Source organism: Eptatretus burgeri, chromosome 10 (genome assembly GCF_056783735.1).
Source record: "Eptatretus burgeri isolate ZD-2024b chromosome 10, Ebu_testis_v1, whole genome shotgun sequence".
In the NCBI taxonomy this organism is placed as follows: Eukaryota; Metazoa; Chordata; class Myxini; order Myxiniformes; family Myxinidae; genus Eptatretus; species Eptatretus burgeri.
The window spans coordinates 70,980,054-71,002,421 of NC_140970.1; the positions used below are offsets into that span (position 1 = coordinate 70,980,054).

The 22,368-nt window shown below is 40.9% G+C and overlaps 1 protein-coding gene across 4 annotated transcripts in view; it reads left to right on the forward strand.

Annotated features, from left to right (window-relative positions):
• Nucleotides 1-22,368, forward strand: part of KIF1B (kinesin family member 1B) — a 219,248-nt gene that overhangs the window by 21,642 nt on the left and 175,238 nt on the right. For all 4 annotated transcript variants that reach the window (XM_085898897.1, XM_085898898.1, XM_085898900.1 and 1 more), the window contains exon 2: nt 7,854-7,991. In XM_085898897.1, coding sequence (XP_085755023.1) covers nt 7,886-7,991 — 106 coding nt within the window. In that variant the 5' untranslated portion in view covers nt 7,854-7,885. The remainder of the gene's footprint in view (nt 1-7,853; nt 7,992-22,368) is intronic.

Below are 22,368 nucleotides of genomic sequence, written 5' to 3' on the forward strand. Positions count from 1 at the left end.
TCCGACACAGAACACTTGACTGAGAGTGTAAGAATTTATAACTTGCCACCTCTTCACGGAAAACACGGTGGAATCTTTAATGTCCACCAACTAATGCTAACAGACGGGACGCACATTTTAACGTCTATCCAAGGGACGCCACACACAATGATTAATCACCCTGCCTGCGGGGGTTTGTATCTGAGCCGAGATTCGAACCCACGCTGGACAGCTCCGGTGAGTGCGCATAGTGCTTGGGCTCGAGGCTATCTTTCCAGTCAAAATTCAGATTGCCTTCTTCTATATTACTTAAGTGCAACTAAAATGGGAAATGACATTATGTAGCCTGCATGTGTTTTATTTAATTTTTTTTGAAATGTGTGAATTGTGTGGAATAATTTTACAATCTACAGAAAATGTATAGAAAGATATTTAGTTAAGAAAGATTTTCTGAAATGCTTTGAATCAGGGTCAAATACCATGGTTAAATGATCCTTGGGTGACCACATAAATCATTTTTTCTCAGAACACGCTCCTACCATGACTATTGTAATTGACCAAATCACATTAACTATGTGCTTTTGAGGGTAGTGAAAAGAATAAATAAAATAAATTAAAGATTTTTCTCTTGTCCCTTGAGTCAAACCTTCAACCAGAATCACTTGATTCCCACAAGGAAACATATTTTAGATGCTTGGGGAAGGCATCCATCTTGTTAATGCACACTGACAATCAAACCATAATAGATGGCAATACAACTCGGCAGGTAATGTTGCGATAAGATGCATGCTGTTTTTAAATTGGACATCGTCGAGGTGTGGTGGGATAAAATATTTATTTTAGTGATCATATCATCAGATAATATTCTCAGTTATAATCAGGGTCCTTGGGCTATTGGGAAAATGGGAAAAGACCGGAAATTCAAAATGTCTCTTCACAGCCGGGAAAACCGACTAAAAATTGGCAAAAACACTGACAGTCGGGAAATTGCCGGGATTGTTGACCGCGACTCACGGAAATTTTTAAGTTGTAGCAACATTTGCGAGGCATTCGGAAAGGTTCTCCAATGGTCAGGTTTATCCTGGAGGACGAAACTTCGGGCCGAAAGGCACGATTTCCAGATTTCCTCATGGTCTTGCAACTAGCTTCTTCGCAGCGATCACGTCACAATTAAATTTCATCCAATGTCTTCATTCCATGTTCAAATATCTAAAGTTATTTCTTTGTACAGCATTATGTGCATACTGTAGTTGGCAAACAACTCGATTGCCAAGAGAGTCTTCAGAGATCATATTAACGATGTTTGTGACATAATAAGATGTTATCATAACCAAGGGGTTGTTAACCTTAGCCCAGCAGGGTAGACGGCAGTATCATCTCGATATTGACAAAAAGAAGGAGGAGGAAGAGAAGGCTAAAAGGTCGGAAAAAAGAGAGAGGTTGAGATGCTGATGAAAGTCTTTGGTACGACTAGGCCGGGGTTTGAACCGTCGACTTCCCAGACTTGGAGCGGACATTACACCACCGACTCTGGTGTTGGAAGGAAATGCCCAACTCTTGACGATATGGACCTAAAGAACTGTTTGAACTGCAAATGGTAAATTTGAAGCATGTTTTGTATTGGACACAGCCTCTCTGACTCAACGAGGACTATGACTATTGAATTTGAAGCAGTTGTGGAATTAATTACAGACACTCAACTCAGCCTTTGGATGCAATAATAAATGACATAATGAAACAGGTACAGCATGTTGTAATTTTTTTTATCTCAATAATGTCTATATGGTCAGAGCAATCGTCTTATCATCAGCACAATGAAAACAGCTTGGAAAACTGATGGTAATAACTGATTAACTGTATTTTCTGTCGAAAAATGTCACCTTGAAAAAAATGAACATTTCTCCTTGGAAAAAAATACCTGGAAAACAACAGGAATTTTTTGGTATACAAAGCCTTTGCAAATATATTTAATACTTACCAAAAACATCAAGATTCTTCATTACACCAATTTCCCAAATATCATTCCAACCTTTCTTTTAGTGGTGAAGCATTTACCTTGTGCACTTTCCTTGGAAAATAGTCTTTGGAACATTTCTTGTGCTGAGCACCACTTTGAAGTATTTTCTTCTTGCAATGAATCTTGATTGTGAGAGAAGAGCATAAGTTTGGGACATGATTGGTGAAGGTCTTTGTGAAAGTGCTGCTTGCAAAGCACTGAATATTGGAATGGCCTTTAATTTTTCTTTCATTCAAAATGTCAACTTGCCATTGTCAATGAGACCAACAGATTCACTCACTTGGATCAAGTGTTACTCTCCAGTCTATGCAATGAAAACTTAAGCATGGAGTTTGAAGTTGTGGCTCCAAAACAAAGAAGATTCCAATTTTAAATAAGAAAAAGAGCAATCAGAGGTTACAAACCCTTGCCAGGACTTGTTTTGTGTTGTTTTGTGTGGTGCATTTTGTGTAGTATATGTGCACTGGTGTGTTACGTAATCAATAAGAAACATAACTAGAAATTCCATTTTATAACTGCTGGCAGTGATGACTGAGAACAAAGACGTCCCACTTTGAATGCAACCCTGCTTTGATCGAACACCTGAGCCTGACTCGTGACGTTTTTTTGTTTTGTTATTCAATTCAATTTAGAATGGGATTAAAATAAATTCAATTCAAATCAAATGAAAGACCAAATAGGTACAGTCCTGCATTGGAGTAATCAGAAGGAATCCGAACGAGCAAAAAGCAAAGGTGAAGTCATCAGGAGGAACCTGGATAGGATTCGCATTTCAGTTGATACTTCTCTATCCTGAAACACATCGAAGCACAGCCAAGTGAGCCTTACTCAAAAAAAAAGAAGAACCCATATCAAAAAAAATCAAATAGTTTTGGCTGTCAGACTGTGCATCTGATGAAGTTGAAATTTAAAACATGTATTCCCCATAACTATGAGATCATAAATGTGAAGTTTCACGTTGATTGATTAAGTGGTTCCAGAGATAACGTTTTTTTTTTCTTCTATCCAATATGGCTGCTAAAACAAGTGACATATGACATCATATGTGTGTTTTGTTCCTCATGGTTAGGCGATCGGACATGTAAAGTTTCGCCTTAATCTGTTCAGCCACTTCAGAGAAGATTTTTGAAGGTAAAAAAACAATATGGTGGCCGAATCACTACCAATGACGTCATCAAAGTTTTTTCTGTGGTCCATTTTGTCTCTAAAGCATGTCACATTTGCTCTACGGCTAGGATATGGCGGCCGTACCCCCCCTCCCCCTGACTTGACAAACGTGCGGCGGCCGCAGAGTTTCTGAGGTGGCCTCAGGGTGGCCCTACGCCGCATGGCTATCTTTTACAGGCCGTAGAGGTCTCCGTGGAATTAAAGCGCGGAGTTATAACTTTTTTCATTTCGAGGTTGACCGTAGCAATTCGACAAGCCGTAGCCATGACGTAGATGTGTTCCACGTCGACCGTACGTAGGGTGGGCTTGCGTTATTCGTGCGTTTTCCGTCTGCTCTTATCAATGAAAAATGAATTTTGCCAAAAAATTACGGTGGCCATGCTATTTCCACGTTCGCCTTGGGGCCTCCCTGCGGTCGCCTTGCGGGCACCTTGAGGCTACCTTGCGTCTGCCTTAAATTCTATGGCCGCCGCAGGGATGCCCTAAGATTACCGTGTGACATCAAATCAAAGTCAGTACGGCACCCCCACGTTTTCGTTCTCCACAATTTCTAAATACCCCGTGCAGCTCCCCAAAAATAAAAACATGTGACTGCTACATTGTGTGACCATGGAAATACTGCGGCCGCCCTATAATTGCTCGTGGCCATAGATTTTTTAGACCCTACGACTGCCGAGCCAAATGTGACTGAAGCATAAATGACCCTAAAAATTTTTCATACCAATTGGATATAACGTTCAATGTATGCAATTATGTCATAACGATGGCACCTGTGATGTCATTTAAAAAATAACTTATTCCCCATGACAAGTATTTGCCATGGCTGTTTCAATTTTTTTCCTTGGTGCGGTTTCAGAGATACAGAGGTCCAATTTTTTTTCCCATTTTTCCAACATGGCTGCCACACCACGTGACCTATGACATCATAATCATTAATAAAACATTCTACTTTAGTCGTTGCTCCGATGGTGAAAATGTCATCTTGATCCAACAAGTGGTTGCAGAGAAAAATACCAAAGTTCTGTGTGGACAAACAGACAGACAAGCAAGCAAACAAACGGACCCAAATGCAACACTTTCTCTTCAGGCGAGGGTAATAACTTTATTTTCTCACGTTTGCATTGGTCTAAATGAAACTCGTCCACGACATGTATAATTATGGATCAAATCAACAGAATTAAATGTTTATCGGAGTATGCTAACTGCCACGTGAAGCAATATATATATATATATATATATATATATATATATATTTTTAAATCATGATTTGAAATGCTCCCAAAATAAACGATCACACACACACACACACACACACACACACACACACACACACACACACACACACACACACACACACACACACACACACACACACACACACACACACACACACACACACACACACTTTTCTGATGCACAGTATATTGATATATGGCTCATGGAGGAGCTTGCACATACAAGCCATGGACAAATCAGCAAGATTTGAACTTGGCTTCCTAGCATCTTGTACTTTTGGCAATTTGGATTGGCATCTTTGTCATTCCCATCTCATTACCTTCTATGTTGCAAAACATCCAATTACTAACATCGGTTCCTTCAGAGCTCCATTGCAATTGTCGATGTTTCAAGCACACATTGGCTCGCTACACATTGGGCAGATAAAACACAACAAAGTCAATAATATTGTCAGTCGTCAGACTCGTCCCAGTTGCCTGATCCGAATCTGACGAACCACTTCAAAGCAGTCACACTGGCCAAATGAGTCAGTTGCTCTGAACCGGTCCTGTTTGCCACGATATCGATCTCCGTTTGAGCACCTGAGCTAATCAGGCGGTGCACTGATCAGTGCTTTGTGTCTGTTTACACTAATAGTGACTGGGTGAAATTGCCGGACACAGGCACTGTTCCGTATTGGGTGCTATTCGTCTGAACCCAATCCGTTTTTTAACGGACGGGTATAACTCGACTCATGATTAGAGACGCTCAAATCACCCAGAGACCAAGTGATTTCATAAGGGTGATGTATTGGAACACGGGGTGGGAATGCACAAAGAAGCAAAGCAATGATTGCAAAAACAACTCACCTCTATGAATCCTGAGCGAACAAACAAATGGAGATTCCTTAATTAACCTAAGCCTTAAGATCTCAGACACCCCTTTCTAGATAGGCAATGTAGACAGAGTCAGGCAGGACAAAAATACCCAGGCTGCGTCCGGCAGGATACAGTGAATTCCATGTCATGACACGGGTAGGCAATGAACAGTTCCTGGCAGTGGACAGGAGACTACATGAAGGGGAAATTGTGCTTGGCTTGTCGTGTGCGAGTGTGGCTGGAGGCTGTGCAGCAAAGGCTCTGTTCTGGGAGAACAATGCAGCTCATGTGCAGGCTCACAAGTAAGCTCCGCATAATCTGCTGCCCCCCCCCCCCCCCCGCATTTGCATCATGCCCTTTTATTGGTACTAGAATGTAATACCAATTGCTTCACTGATGGGAATACCAATATTTTCGTAACGGTTGTTAATGGGGAAAAATTAAAATGAGGCGGTGTATCGATACTGGCTGAGCTATACACTCAGAGAGCGAGGAGGGGGAGAGTGTTAATGAGATATTCATCACAGCCTTTTTAGATGCTTAATAACGAATAATATACAACACACCAAGAGGAAGATCAAAATAAAAAATATATTCTTGGCCTCCTCCCCTCCTCCCTCCTCCTCCTCTCTTCCTTATTTTGATCAAACTGTCCAGGGTTCGTATTAGGCATGGGCCATGCCAGGAAACAAATTTTCGTGCGTGCGTGTGTGTGTGTGTGTGTGTGTGTGTGTGTGTGTGTGTGTGTGTGTGTGTGTGCAGCACGTTATATGCTGCATGTACGTGTATGTGTGTATGCATGTATTGCTATGTTGCGCGTTAGTATCCCCTATAAGACAATTGTTGATGGATGGATGGATGGACGGATGCATGCAGGCATTCTGAGACTGAGCTCCTTTAATATACTAGATGCCCCCCCCCCACCTTCAGGCTGACGCAACTAGCCCTTCCAGCTATTGGCCAGCAGCTCAGTTTGTGGGTGGAGCGAATCCATCCCTGACCTTTCACCCTGTACTTATGGTGCGCTCTACTGTGATGGCGGCTTTCCCTCATGAACTTGGCGCCTGATGGCCTGTTAGCATGCTCAAAAGGGCATAAAAAACAGATTGTGAAGGGATAAACATATGGGTGTCAAGGGATGGCGATTTCAGACACACATGGAGGAGGGGGTGGAGGGGAAGAAAGACCCCATCTTTCTATACAGCAGTCGATGCATATCTTATATCACAGTTAAATTCCCTCATGCTTACGCTAATGTATGCAATATGGGAAATAACTATCGCTACATTATGTGAAGCCTCCTCGAAGGCATTGTAAGAACAATATTATTATAGCTGAACAAATATCTATCCAGTAATTTTTGAATGAGTAGTTGAATGAAGACTTGAGAATTTGATTCGTCTTGTTGATGCTCTGCAGGTGGGCAGAATGGAAGCCAGATTTATGCTTTTATGGAACCATGCTAAAATACCCAACAGCACCATATGACCCAATACTCCCATCTCCAAGTCCTAGGCATGTATTGATGGTGACATTCTATGTCACCCCCCCCCCACCCTTCCCGTACCAATTGTATACTGCATGCTGTGCTGTTGACTGCATAGACCCTTCCAAATGGTGGATTTACGAAGCTGTTTGACGCATAGCGTTGGGACCAGGCAGTTGTGATGATGAATTGTGCTTTTCCCTTTTACTCACACCCGTAATCTGGTTACTGTCGTGCATCTTTGGTGGCAACAATTGCTTTGACCTCATAGGTCACGGTTCAAGGGTTAACAGTAAATGTCACTTCATGGCATATTTGTTGTAGTAAATATATAAACCTAAACTTGTGTCTTACTTACAGCTCAATACTATAGTATTTGGTTTATCTTGCTGTGCGAATCGGTTGTGTGTGGATTTTTGTATTGTTGGCCCTATTTTTGATTGTAGTTTTTCCCAGGGCTTTAAAATTTGATTTTAAAGGTGTTCATTGAAACAATTGGTTGTTTAACCTTTGCCCTAAATTCATATTCATCGACTTAGATGAACACCTTGGGCAGTCTCACACACACACACACACACACACACACACACACACACACACACACACACACACACACACACACACACACACACGCACACACGCACACACACACACACACACACACACACACACACACACACACACACACACACACACACACACACACACACACACACACACACACTCACACTCACACTCACACTCACACTCACACTCACACTCACACTCACACTCACACTCACACTCACACTCACACTCACACACACACACTCACACTCACACTCACACTCACACTCACACACACACTATATATATATATATTTAATTGTCGTTGCATATAACAATCATGAGGCATTTTGCAACATTTACGAGGCACATGATCTTAGAAAGCAAAGTTTTTTTACTTTGAATATAAAGTAGGTCTTCAAAGATAACCTTTTAACCGATCTTTAATGACCTGACTTTCTTTTTAACTTTTGAATTTACCAACAATGCATTATTTAGCTGCATGAAAATTGCTGTGATCCTTAATCTCTTATACGTGTGCCCTTTTATGGCCCAACCCTTCCAGAGCACTGAACTGTGTCCGAGCCAGCAGCCACGATGGCAGGGGCATCGGTCAAGGTGGCTGTGCGCGTACGGCCGTTCAACAACCGCGAGCTGAACCACGATAGCAAATGCATCATACAAATGAGTGGCAGTACCACAAGTAAGTCTGGGTGCACCCCATTTTGGGATGTACCTCAATTGATCATGAGTACAATGATGATGTTTATCCCTCAACCGTCCAGTGTTGCACCATAAACCAACTCATGGATTCTATAACTGGACAAATGTTCTCGACCTGAATTAATAATAATAGATGTATGTAGTTCAAGCTTTGCTCCTCCACTGATTTTGGAGGTGTATGTTTTGAGTGTACTCATATCTACAAGCTTGGTTAGTTCATCGGTGACGTCCGAGTTTACACTATCTGCTGGAGTTGCAGTTTGTTTGCAGCTGGCTCACTTGGGTGACTTAGAGCCCATTGTGCCTGCCTTCTTTCCTTCTGTTTGAAAGCTCAAGTACAAGTCAGCACTTTTATCCTGAGGATAAAAAATAAACAATACTTGTTATTTTTTTTTTAATGTGAATTGTTAACATGCACCATGTAAATTCGTCTAAACCTTGGAGGTTTTATCTCCAGGACGATATTGTTCCGTGTTTCAACTTGCTCCTTCTTGACGTTCCCTGAGTGTCAGCATGTTCTAAGGGTCTAGGCAGCCTCCAAGCACCGTTATGTTTACACAAGCAAGTCATGCTGCCGAGGCAAGCTTTTACAAGTCCCAAAATTTCTTAAAATCGGTCAGTTGGAAGGATGGCTCAGGCTACATGTAATTACATATGATGTAAATCATGCCTTAATGATGAGGTTTCAGAGCATGGTGATCATGAATCGTTTTCTGCAGTGGATGTTTTATTTTTGATGAACCAAATGTCATGACTGCGTGACCGCTTTTCCTTGTGTTTGGCAGTCAGGCATTAGGCTTACCAGACACCAGGCCTGGCATGTCGGTGAAAGTGCAATCAAGATGCACGTAGAAAATGGCGCTTGAGATAGACCGATTTAAATCGATGAAATGTTAACCCTTCAAATGCATTTTCATTAATCATTAAATGATTGTCTTTCTTGTGATGTGACTGAGAATTGTGGAGCAGCTATATAATATAAACCTGTACAATTTTTCTTTTAATCTCTGACGATGTAATAACTGAAACAATAGATAACCTAATCTCAATTCAAAACTCACATTTCATCAAAGCGATCTCCCACAGCACCAGCCGACTTTCAGTTGGAAACAAAATAGCATAAACGAAGAAATTATTTATTAAGATATGTGTAATCAACAAAAGCATAATGTATGCCTACATTTCCTAAGGAAAATAGTGATGTGCTTTTTGATGCTTTTATAAGGCAGGAGGGAGAGCTATAGGGTGCACTCACTTTTGAACTCTGTAGCCTGGGTTCAAATTTTGACCCAACAAGAAACTGTTACAACCCAGTGGTTTGCATCAATGTATCCACAATCTGGTCCACCATGGACTTTCTGCCAGGGTGACATTGACAATATGCTCTCAATGTCTATAAAATACTCCAATGGCTCAGTGTCTCAAACAGCCTCTGATAGTTTAGCCTCACACTGGCCTTCTCATGACGGTTTTTTTCACGAACGGGTGTAGAGGTGAAAGGCAAATCACTGGCACCTTAAAACTAGTTGCTTGAGGTAGATGGGGTGTATTCGCCTTGGTAGGCAGCTCATATAGGAGAAAGAAACCCAGAGTCCAAATCTGCCACGGCCCTGCAGTTCAAGCAGGTTTATAAACCAATGGTGAAGGGTTTAGCGTGGTAAAGGCAGCAATCCTTGTTAAAGGAGGTGGCCTTTGCATTTGTTAACTTGTGGGCCACCCTTGGGCAAGGTGTATTATCCAATTTTAGCCTCCCGATCAGGGTTATGTGAGGCCACTGGAGAAGTTGGTGGATGGACATGCAGGCAGTTGGCACATATTGCCAGTAATGGCTGCATGACCTTGATACTAGTCATAGGATTCTCTTTTGGAGAACAGTGGCTAGTATCACCCATCTGGTATAAACACCGCTTGAAAGAAGGCAATGGCAAACCACTTCCTTACATGCCAAGAAAACAATCATGATCATAAATCGAAGTGACAAAGCTATGGTGTCAGATGATGAGCCCCCCAGGTTTGAAAGCACCCAAATAGTTACTGGGGAAGAGCCAAGTGTTTTGATGAGTAGGACTGGCCATTATGACAGGACTGGATTATACCCACAAGGAAATCCAGTTGCTGATGTCGTCAGAACTGAAAATCGAATTCTGAGCCTCTTAATCGTTCACAAACTTGGGACATGGAATGTAAGGTCAATGAATGAGGTAAGGTTGGATGTAAAAAAGAGGGAGCTGGAAGGGACAATGAATGAAATTTTGGGGATAGGGGAACTGAGATGGACTGGTTTGGGGCAGGTTCAATCTGATGATTACAAAGTGTTCTTTTATGGTCAGGAAAGCTGTAAAAGAAATGAATTGGCAGTAATTTGCAATAAGAAGATGGCAGCAGGTTTCGTCCTGAGATATAACCCAGTCAATGATAGGTTAACGTCAGTGAGGTTGAAAAGACATCCAGGACAACCAGTGAACACCATCATCATGCAGGTATATGTTCCATCTTCTGTAGCAGATGAAGAAAATAAGGAGTTTTGTGAAAAGTTGCAGAAGTTGGCAGAACAGGTGCCTAAAGTAGATGTTTTAATTATTATGGCAGACTTAAATGCAAACATTGGAGAAGCAGGAGTGCTAGGGATTGTATGAAAGCACGGACTTGGTATCAAAAATGAGCCAGGGGAGCGATTGCTGGAGTTATTTGTGGAAAATGATCCCATAATCGCAAACACATGGTTCAAACAAACAACTCGAGCACAGACTGTACAGGTGGACTTCACCTGTTGGGCAACATAGAAATCAGATTGACGACATTCTCAGGAACAGAACATTAAGTCCTCTGCATTCTGCCAATACTCTGTTGGGCACAGACTGTGAGACAGATCATGACCTCCTTGTGGCTAAACTACGAGTCAAACTGAGAAAGGTGAAAAATATTAAAATCTCCAACCACATATGATCTTGAAAACATATCGAAACAATATGCAATAAAAGTTAAAAAAAAAAAAAAAAACATTTGCAGACCTGGACTTGGTTGACCGAATGCCAAATTAATTGTGGCAAGAGGTTCAAGACATTGTAAAAGAAGAGGCCAAAAACAACATCCCAAATGCAAGTGGAAAGAAGAAGGCTAAATGGCTGTCAGAAGAGACAAAAACTATTGCAGACAGAAGAAGAGAGATGAAAACCAAAGGTTCATGACGAGAGGACGTGAAGCAGCTAAATGCTGACTTCGCCAACGACAAGCAAGGAAAGATGAAGAGAAATATTTCAAAGAGGCACACAGAGAGATAGAAAGTGACAACAGAGCAGGAAAAACAAGAGATCCTCTTTTTTTTTTTTTTTTTTTTAAATCAGAGAGATCACAAGAAAGTTTCGGTCGAGGATTAGGGTCCTGTCGAGTAGAACAGGGAAAGATCTGACAGAAGAAACATAGGTGAAAGAAAGATGAAAGAACTACACCTGCTCTCCATACAAACAAGATAACAATAAGATGGCAACCTTTGAAGAAACATAATATGAGCAAGAACTCACAGTGACATAATGTGAGGTACGTCGAGCCTTGAAATAGCTGGCAAATGGAAAAGCACCAGGTACTCTCGAAATTCCAACAGAACTCTTTAAATTTAAGGACTCTTTAACAGAACTCTTGGGGAGAGGAAAACAAAATTTTAACAGCTATCATTACACAGATATGTAGTGGGGTTGTATGGCATAAAAGATGGAAGAAGTCAGTCTACATACCCTTGCCAAATAAAGGAGATACAAGAGAATGTTCAAAGAGCTGAACCATTGCCTTGATTTCACATGCACGGAAGATTTTACTCAAAATCATTCAGCACAGAACAGAAGACCTCATTAAGCAAGAAATGCTCATTGAGCAAGCAGGTTTCAGAAGAGGAAGAGGAACGAGAGATGAAGTTGCACATCTGAGGTGGATCATGGAAAAAGCGAGGGAATATCAAAGGAAGGTGTGTCTCTGTTTTATAGATTACTGGAATGTAAGACCCATCACTTCACTGACAGGAATACCAATCTGCATAATTGCTGAAAAAAAAACCCCAAAAACTGTTGTTGTTAATGGGGGAAAACATAATTAGGTGGTGTATAGATACTGGTCTAGCTTTACACTCATGGAGCTAGGAAGAGGAGAATGTGAGTGGGTTATTCATCACAGCCTTTTTAGATGCTGAATTGCAAATAATATACAGCACACAAATTATGGATAAAATGTAATGTTGAAGGCAAACGTTTTCTGAATCGAATCGATACGAGAAACTGGATTGAATGAGACTCACCATTGTTATAAGTGAAGAAGAAGATGAATGAGGAAGGGATTTTGTTTTCATGTAAATTCACAGCGTAATGTGCAGCACGTTATACGCTGCCTGTATGCGCATACTTGCATGCTGCACTGCCGATTGTGTATTGTTGTATCCGCGATAGGCCAATTGTTGGCGGACAGACGGATGCAGGCACGCATGCAGGCACGCCAAGCCTGAGCTCCTTTTATATTATAAATAGCAAAGCTTTTAATTGTGTTGATCATGAATTGATGTGGATTATGCTGGGAAAAATGGGGATATCGGAGCACCTGATTTGTCTGATAAGAATCCTGAATCCTAAACAATAATGTACAGTAAGAACAGAGTATGGAGAGACAGAATGATTCGGAATTGGAAAAGGGGTCAGACACGGGGGTGCATTATCTCCCCTTACTTGCTCAATCTGCATTTTGGGAATATCATGAGGAAATCAAACTTGGATGACATCGAGGCTGGACTCAGGATTGGAGGAAGATGTATCAACAACCTAAGGTATGCTGATGATACCACTCTGTTGGCAGAAAGTAAAGAGGAATTGATGAAACTGCTACATGTAGTGAAGAAGGAAAGTGAAAAAGCTTCTCTTTATTTAAATCAAAAAAAGATTAAAATCTTGTCAACTGAGAAGATCAGTATGTTCAGATTGGGAGATGATCATGTGGAAATAGTGGAACGTTTTATCTTCCTGGGTTCTAGAATTCAAGCAATTGGGGAATGTGGAGGGGAAATTAATTGACTGTTCATGTTGAGAACAGCAATGTCAGGATTGCTGAAGGTCTGGAAAGACAAAGATGTGCCAATACAAACCAGGAGGTGGTTGGTGAATGTTCTGGTATTTCCGTTTGAAATGCATGGATGTGAGTCATGGACAGTGAAAAAGAAAGAAAGGAAGACGATTGAAAGTTTTGAAATATGATGTTAGAGATTAATGTTCGAAATTCCATGGACTGCAAGAAGATCAAACAAATCGGTGCTTGAAGAAATTAAACCTCCATGTCAGTACATTGAAAGCGCTGATGCGAAAACAAAACCTGTCATACTTTGGACAAATAATGCATCCAGAAAACAAAAGTCTGGGGAAATGAACAATGCTGTGTATGGCTTAGGGAAGAAGAGGAAGAAGCAGACCTTGTACTTCCTGGATGAGGCTGCAACCAAGCTGTTTCTGCCAGAGTTCCTGAAAGCAGTGCAGGATAGGGATGTTTGGAGACATCTGATCATCAATGTCACCAGAAATCGGCCACAACTTGACAAAACTAGATAACGAACTTGATCCACCATCCACTGGAAGGACCATTCCACATTGTCTTTTGTGGAATCATCCTAATAGTTTCCATGTTGTCTTTTGCAAAGCATAGGCGAGTTATCACTGGTACACTGAACAAATTACAAATTCCTGCAACCTTCATTCGAATGGCAGGCCTGGTCAGCTGCCTTGTGATAAACCTGGGTCCAAAATGGTCCCCAGCCAACCCCATAAGAATGTGAGAATAATTGGGGCCATTGAAGAAGAGGAAGTAGTAGTCGTCGTATATTGTGCCTGTCACTTTGTTTTTGCTAAACTTTTAGTTGCAAAAGTTAAAAATGAAAGTGCATGTTGATATGTACTGCAGCAAACTGCTGTCATTATTAATGAAACATAATAGAGTACCACATTTACCTCTTTAAAAAACTGACCTGTCTTAAGAAATTGTATGCAACGTTGACATGATGCATACTAGCTATCATTTTGTAATTTAACAAATCAAGTGTGATTTTTCTCCAATTTTAAATAACAGTTTATTGGAGAGATAAGGGATATCTTCACATCACTGAACAAAATTGTGGAATTCTGACCCACTTACCCACTTTTTTCTCCTTTCATTTCCCCGTATCATCCTTCCCTCCTGTTTGCTTATTCTTATGTCCTTTTTCACTTCCTTTCTGTTCTTCCCTCCCTGTCTACACCAGTCTTTAACTTCACTGTTCTTCCTTTTCATGCTTGCCATCTAAATTTATGAACCCGCTTTTTCTCCCCTTGTAAATGTACTGAAGCATGTACATTAGCATGGATGTATTTAGGTGCTGGTCGCCGGTCTTTTTACCTTCCAAGTTTTCATATCAAACCAGCAATTTTTCGATGGGGGAAAAAAAAAGAATGTTTTTTTTTAAACAACAACAAAAAATATTTACACGAAAAAAGAAATTCCTTTGCAGAAGTGTTCTCGTTAAAATTTACTTGAAACCTCCGGCAAAATGCAATTGACAATAATTCATAACTTCCCTTTTCCCAATAGTCCGTCTCAGACAACCCCCTTTCATTGTTATTGCGACGAGTCCCAAAAGTCAATTTGTCCAATCAGAACCTTTTGCCAATTCAGCCCAGACTTTCCAAGAATTGCTGGAATTTCCCATGTTGCCATCAAGTGAAGGGTATGCAAGATGAAGTGACCCCTTTAAGTTGGCCTCATGGAGGCATTTGGCTTCCAATAGAACCCCGATAAAGACAAGTATAACATTTTTATTTACCCAAGTTGAACCCGTGGAATTCCGCCAAAATTATCAATATTCAATCAAACGAAATCTATATCTAATTTCTAATTTCCTAATTTACTTAAATATATGGTGAAGTTGTTAAATATTTTTCTTTACGACTTGCGTGATTTGAGACTGCTTTCAGAACTCGGCCGCGTGCTGCACTGTTGGGGCTTCAGGCTTATTATACCAAATCTACTTCATCAGTAATGTTATCAGGAGTTATGGATAGCCAAGTTATTGAATGACAGCAAAATGAACTAGAATGGCACTCGGTAGAGTGCATACCTGGAATCGCCAGCCTGGTCAGTTTACATTTTGTATCCCACTCTTAGGCCGGATCTGGATCTGGACCTTAACCAAAATATAGTCAGCTTCTTATTGTCACCTAATAAACTCATCTACCTTGTTTTGTCATAACTTGCCCACAACATTTTGAGATATTGTGCAAAATATAGTTTTTGACCCCATCTCTCAATGGTGAAGAATCACTTGAAAAATTAAAAAATTCTCGTCTCCAGATCCGGATCTCGATCTTCACTAAAATGTAATTCATCGGTCCTTGTCGCACACCCAATCTGTCCACCGAGTTTCGTCCGAACCCGTTCACAACTTTTTGAGATATCCTGCTCACAGCCAAACAAACAGACAAGGGTGAAAACAAAGCCTCTGTCCACCTTTGTTGGCAGAGGTAATGAAGTTTAATTTAAATTATGAACTCTTTAATATATGTAAAAGTTCAAAGGGAAAATATACATGTACATAGACCGAAACAAATTCCAAAATGAACAAAACATTGAACAGTTTCTGGAATGCCATTGTCAATTTTTGTATTCTTTTCTTTGTTTTCATATCATATTTCAAGACATATGTTATTGATTAAAGTGTTGGTCACATAAATTTAGATTTTTAAGATGAGACTATGCTTAAAGGGGAACCCAAATACAAATGTTTGTTTTTTTTTCTCTCCTGAAAACCATTGGAAATCATTAATCATGGTCTAATTTGAAGGGGAAAAAATTCTGAAATTTTTTTACCAATCATAAAGCCCTGAAAAAAGCGTAAAAGTGTCGATTTTCAATTTTCGCCAGTCACACCTGGAACCCACCTTGATCCAAATGGCGGCTTAAATAGAGAAAGTCTATTTCGAGCTCAGATTCTGATATCGATTCCACCATCATTAGCAATTCTGAAAGTTCTCAGTATGTTGAAACTGATCAGTGAAATTTTGAAGAAACTATTGGAGACAAAATTAATGATGGAAACACTTTTGGGGGGATTATGGAGCCGTATCGTTTTGAGCCTTCTGCGAACAATTCAGACGAAGATGGTGACAATTAAGGTGTTGGTGAAGATGAAAATGCCGTTCGCTTGTTTAATACAGATTGGTATTTTTTTGTTTTTCCATTCAATTGAAGATTTATAAGGGATATTGTATTAATTGATAAGTCAGTTGTATAACTCCAGCAGAAACATGGCACGGACACTGCCCAGGCACAGTTGGACACCTCCGACAAAATGGGCGACAAATGCTTTGTCCCACAGTCGCAGGCTGACCAGGTGTCCTGTATGTTATGGGATCGTCCAATTTCATACTTTCCCGGGACGCTATTTGTGTCTGTGGTCATGTCGTGTCATGTCCCACAACCGTGTCCGTGCCGTGTCGTGTCCGTGCCATGTCGATGTCCCACCCCAATGGAGGGGGGAGTGGCGCTCGTGTGGTGGTGGTGGTGGTATTGTGGGGGTGGTGGCGAGATGAGGTGTTTGATTCATCGCTCAAATCGCCCATGTACATGTGCTGGTAGCTGGGTAGAGATAGTGTTTCAGTTTCCAGTGACGGCTGTTTCTTCCACTTAATCGTGGGGATGACATCCTCTTTCAATCATAACAGTGCTCTGTAAAATGTTCCGAGAACAAAAGTGAACATTTTGGAGGCCCGATCCACACTTGGGTATTTCGGACAAACCTTGTCCAATTTCTGGCAAACAGGGTCTTTCGGCCATTTTTTTGGCATGAAACCATCTCAGTTTGTATTACTACAACCACCAAGAATGCATCGACTCAGCATAATTTGTGTAAAATCGAAAATTATTCGCCGTTTGAGCTAAATCATTCCGCGATGGAGCTCATCGACAATCCAAATACGGCGGTTGACTCCCGGGTGTGACTTCACAGCTTTGTGTGAAGCAGAAGAAGATTTCGACTTTTAATCGCAAAATTATTTACTTTATAAATCGCAAATCACAAAAAAAGACATCATATTTATTTTTTAGGGTATCAAGGTGAGGGTTAAGGTGCTCTGAGCGTTTGGGTTCCGCTTTAAAAAGTACCAAAATGTTGACATAATTAAAAGTCATTTATACGATCAGAAATGGCTGAGAATGCAGGAGAGACCCTCTAGGAACCACCATCATCTGGGGCCCACCCCAGTGCCCCAGAACTCTGTCCTGTAGTGATAGAGCCTTAGACTGGCAACATTTAATTTAGATCTGCAACTGAAAATACGAAATACATTACGATTAGATGTTCTGTTTTGATAATCTATGTCTGGGATTGTTTGCGTGGCATCAGAAGCATTGCATCATATTGCAGCTATGTTCGATTATATATGCTACATTTACATTTCAAATATAGTCCATCCTTCACCTTCCTCTTCACCTGTACATCATCATTTTGTTACGACAGTTCCAATGAAGATGGTCATCGTCCGCTTCAAATTTGGCCATGAGCCATTGAGTGAATAATCGTAATCATAATGAAAAAGGGGGCAATCAAAAGCCAATTCCACGGGTTCCATATTCATCATTTTGCATCAGATGACTCTGTCCCTAAACCTGCCGAGGTGTGAGGCATAGTGGTATGCGTTTGATGCTTCAGGTTATTGGCCACTTCCCATTAGTTAGATGGAGCGAGAATAATGTGTTTATTAATTATATCTGTCACCCATTCACTTCAAGAACATAGGCAGACCAATCCATTTGATAGCAAGGAAAGCATTTTGCAAAGCAGTGGCTAAATGTTCTCAAGGGCTGGTTTCGAGATTGCAGTAAAATCGTTCTCTAGAATAAAATAAAATAACAAGTCATTTGGCTGTTACGAGTTGTAAGTGTTCTCAGAGCTCAGATTTTCCAGTTGAGATGTTGCGACAGATTCGTGCTGTCACTTGAGAGTCAAAACGTCTATTAAAGAATCTTAAGGTCAAAGAATGTTATGTTGTCTGTGCAGGCAGTGTCAGTGAGTAATGCATTATTGTAAGCAGGAACTGTAATCGATTACGATTACTCATGTTAAGACCTGTAATAGGATTATAGTTGATACGATTGCAGTTGCACTTCTCGAACGTTCACTTATTGGGATTATTTCTGCGAAGGGAAAATAATAATCATAAAACGTAGCAATAAGCATAAATGTGAACATAAAGTGCATGAAGTTCACAAGGAGCCATTGAATTGAAGGCTCTGCACATGAAACGTGCAGCATCTCATGACATTGTTTTATTATCTATTGGCAAAGATACTCGGTGTTACCGGGCAACGTTGGGTCCCTCCTCCCGCACCTTCCCCTCCCTCATCTCACCCCACCCTCCTCCATCTGGACTCCCACCTCACCCCTTCCCTTCCCTCCTCCCACATCCTCACACCACGCCTTCCCCTCCCACTGAATGCCCACCTCACCCCTTCCTCCCCCTCCTCCCACCCTTTCCCTTCCATCATCCCACCCTTCCCTGCGTCCTCCCTCCAAACCCCCTCCCTCCAGACTCCCACCCCTTTCCCACGACAGGTAAGATATTAGATGGCAGAGTCCCCACCCTGGGTGGGTCGATTTTGTGCATTACTTGCTGAAAAAAAGTATACTGTAGTCTGTGTGTTTGCAAGAAGACTATAGATGTTTGTGTGGTGTGTGCTTAAAAGGTTCTCGATGGTCTAAACTCCAAAGGGCACATTCCAGTAGTCGTTAGTGTCAAAGGGGTTGAAAGGATGTCATCTCTCTAGCATGTAAAAAGGTCCAAGTGGTCTAAAGCTCTAAATGGTAAAGGGTCCAAGCTGTTAAATCTGTCTGTTGGGTGCAAGGGGCTTTAAGGGTCTTATTGATCTTTGGAGTTTGAAGGGTCGAAAGGGTCTTTGGGGTGGGTCCAAGAAGTCTTACAGGTCTTTGGGGTCAAAATGGACTTTGGGGATCTTCGGCGTTTTAGGGGTGTTAGAGGTATTAAAGGGTCTTTGAGGTCTTAAAGGGTCTTACTGGTCTTAAGAGGTCTTCAGGATCTTTGGGGTTTAAAGGGTCTTTGGGGTCTTCAGGGTATTAAAGCGTCAGGGGGTATTAGGGGTCTTAATGGGTCATACAGGACTAAGGGGTCTTTGGGGTCTAATGGGTCTTTGGGGTCTTATTGATCTTAAAGGATAGGAGGTCTTAAAGGATTGGAGGTATTTTAAAGGATCAGGGGTCTTAACGGGTGTTACGGGTCTTAAGAGGTCTTCAGGATCTTTGGGGCCTAAAGGGTCTTTGGGGTCTTAAAGGAAAGGAGGTCTGAAATGATCGGAGGTCTTTTAAAGGATCAGGGGTCTTTACGGGTGTTATGGGTCTTAAGAGCTCTTAGGGATCTTTGGGGTCGAAAGGGTCTTTGGGGTCGAAAGGGTCTTTGGGGTTGAAAGGGTCTTTGGGGTCGAAAGGGTCTTTGGGGTCTAAAAATGTCTTTGGGGTCTTTAAAGGCTGAGTTAGTGGATGAAAATACCCTGAAAACAATCCCCGGGTCAGACTTCGTCTCTGTGCTAAATGTGGTGGTCATCAGCCCAGTAGTCATTGCAAAAAATTGTGAACAGACAGACAGACAGACAGACAGACAGATTTTATTTACTGGTGGGGTACCCGTGGGAAACCCACGGGCATCGACATGTTTGACATTTTGACATCTTGAGTGAGATGCTGGATCTTGCGAGTCATGCGAGCGGGAGAGGATCTTGCGCAGGGGAGAGGAGGGAGGTAGGGGGTGAGGGGTGGGAGAGAGTGTGGAGAGACTTACTGTACTTCTGCCTTGACTTGATTTATTTGACTTGAGAGGGAGGAGAACCTGCCTTGACTGATTTACTTCTGTCATTCATTTTTAAACTTGAAAGTATCTAATTAATACACTTCACTTCACAAATTAAAAATTCCTGAAAAGCAAACGTTATTACTAAATATTGGATTCGATCGTTAGTCCATATATTCAATTTATTACGTACAAAGTTTTTCGAAGTACAGTACTGTTTAATTATATATTTTAAAACGAGTTATTACTCGCTTGAAATAAACTCTTTATATATACCCCAGGAACATGAAAAAATGTATTTAGACTCCAGTTTGATCCCCAACTTCAGTTTCCCCGAGCAGGGAACCATACCCCTCCCCCCCCCACTACTCCCTTATCCTCCCCCCTCCCCCTTCCCACATTGCATCTGACTAGATATATTAGAATATCTTTTTCTTTAAAAACAACAGTATTCATCTGATTTTCTCACCTTTTGCTGAACTGAAACTTAAACAATCTTAGCGACTACAAAAAGACTTTACCATCTACTACCTGCCTTGTTAGATGGTGTATTACAGTTAAGATAAAGCTGTGAGGGAGTCTGAAAGGACTTTATATTACAGCCACAGGACTTTATTTCACTTGAAATGTATTCTTGTCCAAAAACGCTAATTTTCATCCAATTTTATTCCCGTTTTTTGCAACCGAGTCTTAGACCACCTTAGTCACCATTAAAATTGAAATCAGATATTGAATTAGAGTTGAGGTTAAGCTGTGAGAGTTTAAGAAAGTGTGAGCCTTAGAATGGAGGCCTATGGAGCAAACAAAATGGTGGCAATTTGAATTTGAAACCCCCTCCCTGAACCAGGATGTCCCTCCCTGACAGACAGACTGACTGATCAACTGGCAGAGAATATATATACATATATATATATATATATATATATATATATATATATATATATATATATATATATATTTCTTTCTGACTGACTGACTGATATTAAAGATTGGTACCTTCCGGGCAACGTAGAAAGCATTTTTCATGCCAACGGACATTGAAGCCAGTACACCTGAAAAATTCACAGGAGTGGTGGTTGACAAAAAAACTTTGTATCAAATTTTCAAAAGCATTTGGAGTTTGTACTTCATTTTGATACCAAAGAGAATGAAAAGCAGCATATATTTCAGGTTGAAACCCTTGATTTTAAACAGAGATCGAGGCTCATAGAAAAAAAGTGAACAAGTTGTTGCCGAAACCTGGCGAAATTCCAAATTCCTGTCCTAACCCTTTCCACTTGAACTTCAGGCCTGGTCAGTCAGTTCATGAAAGACAATCCTACTCCTTGCATGAACACTGAGCCGCCGACCCGAGATTAGAAATGGAATATGGGAGAAGAAGACGTAGAATATCAGTGATTTTACCATTAATAATAATGATGATGATAATTCATTTAAAATTGAAGAGGGGAGGGGTCCCAATGTGACAGGTAGAGCCCCACGACCTCCCACATTCTGATAGGTGAAGGGGACTTGTTTTCTTTCCCCTCACCCTACCCCTCAGAGATTGGGGCCTACCATCCAAGTAATCTGCTAAATTACTCATTGGGTTACTCCATTGGATTTCACTATGGACTAACTCAAAGTAAATGTCATCTTTCAGGGTTTGACTTTAAAATTAATAACAATAATTGTTGCAGAACAAAGACAGCTGATCGAGTTGTATTTTAAAATGATTTGCAAGGAGATGAGTTCGCAATGGGCAAATCAACATAATGGGCCTTTTATGGGATTTGAACCCAGGATCCCAGCATCGACGGGAACATGAGAACATTGAATATATATATATATATATATATATATATATATATATATATATATATATATATATATATATATATATATATATATATATATATATATACATACATACATACATACATACATACATACATACATACATACATACATACATACATACATACACCTGTCTGTTCATATATACACTTTTGCACCTGTCCAATGATTTGTACTGGCAGCATGTGGGGCAATACTATTATATTTCTTTGAAGTTTTTGCTGGTGCTTGGGGATGGTCAGGTCTGAAAAAGCAACTCTTAGTCACCGCTAATCAACATGACGACACGGAAAAGAACATCGAGGTTAAGATACATCAAGTATATTAAATTTCTGGATTGTAAAATTGACCCATCCTTTGGACAGGCTTATTGAGGTTTTATCTTGTCCGACCGCCAAAAAAATTTCTGTCCCTGACAGTCGGACAACCGTTAATGGCGAGCCCTGCCATCTTCTGCAGGTAGTGCTCCTTAAACAACAAAGCCCTTGCAGGTAATTTGGCCAGACACAACGGTCTCCTTAATTTTTTTATTTAGATGTATTCAGCCATCTTTTGAGGTCCACAACCTAAATGCAAATGCGACAGCCACCTTTATGTTCTCATCCAAAAGGCGGTGTGCTCCAAGAAGCGGATTTTCAACTGTAATTTGACCCATATTTGACGTGCACA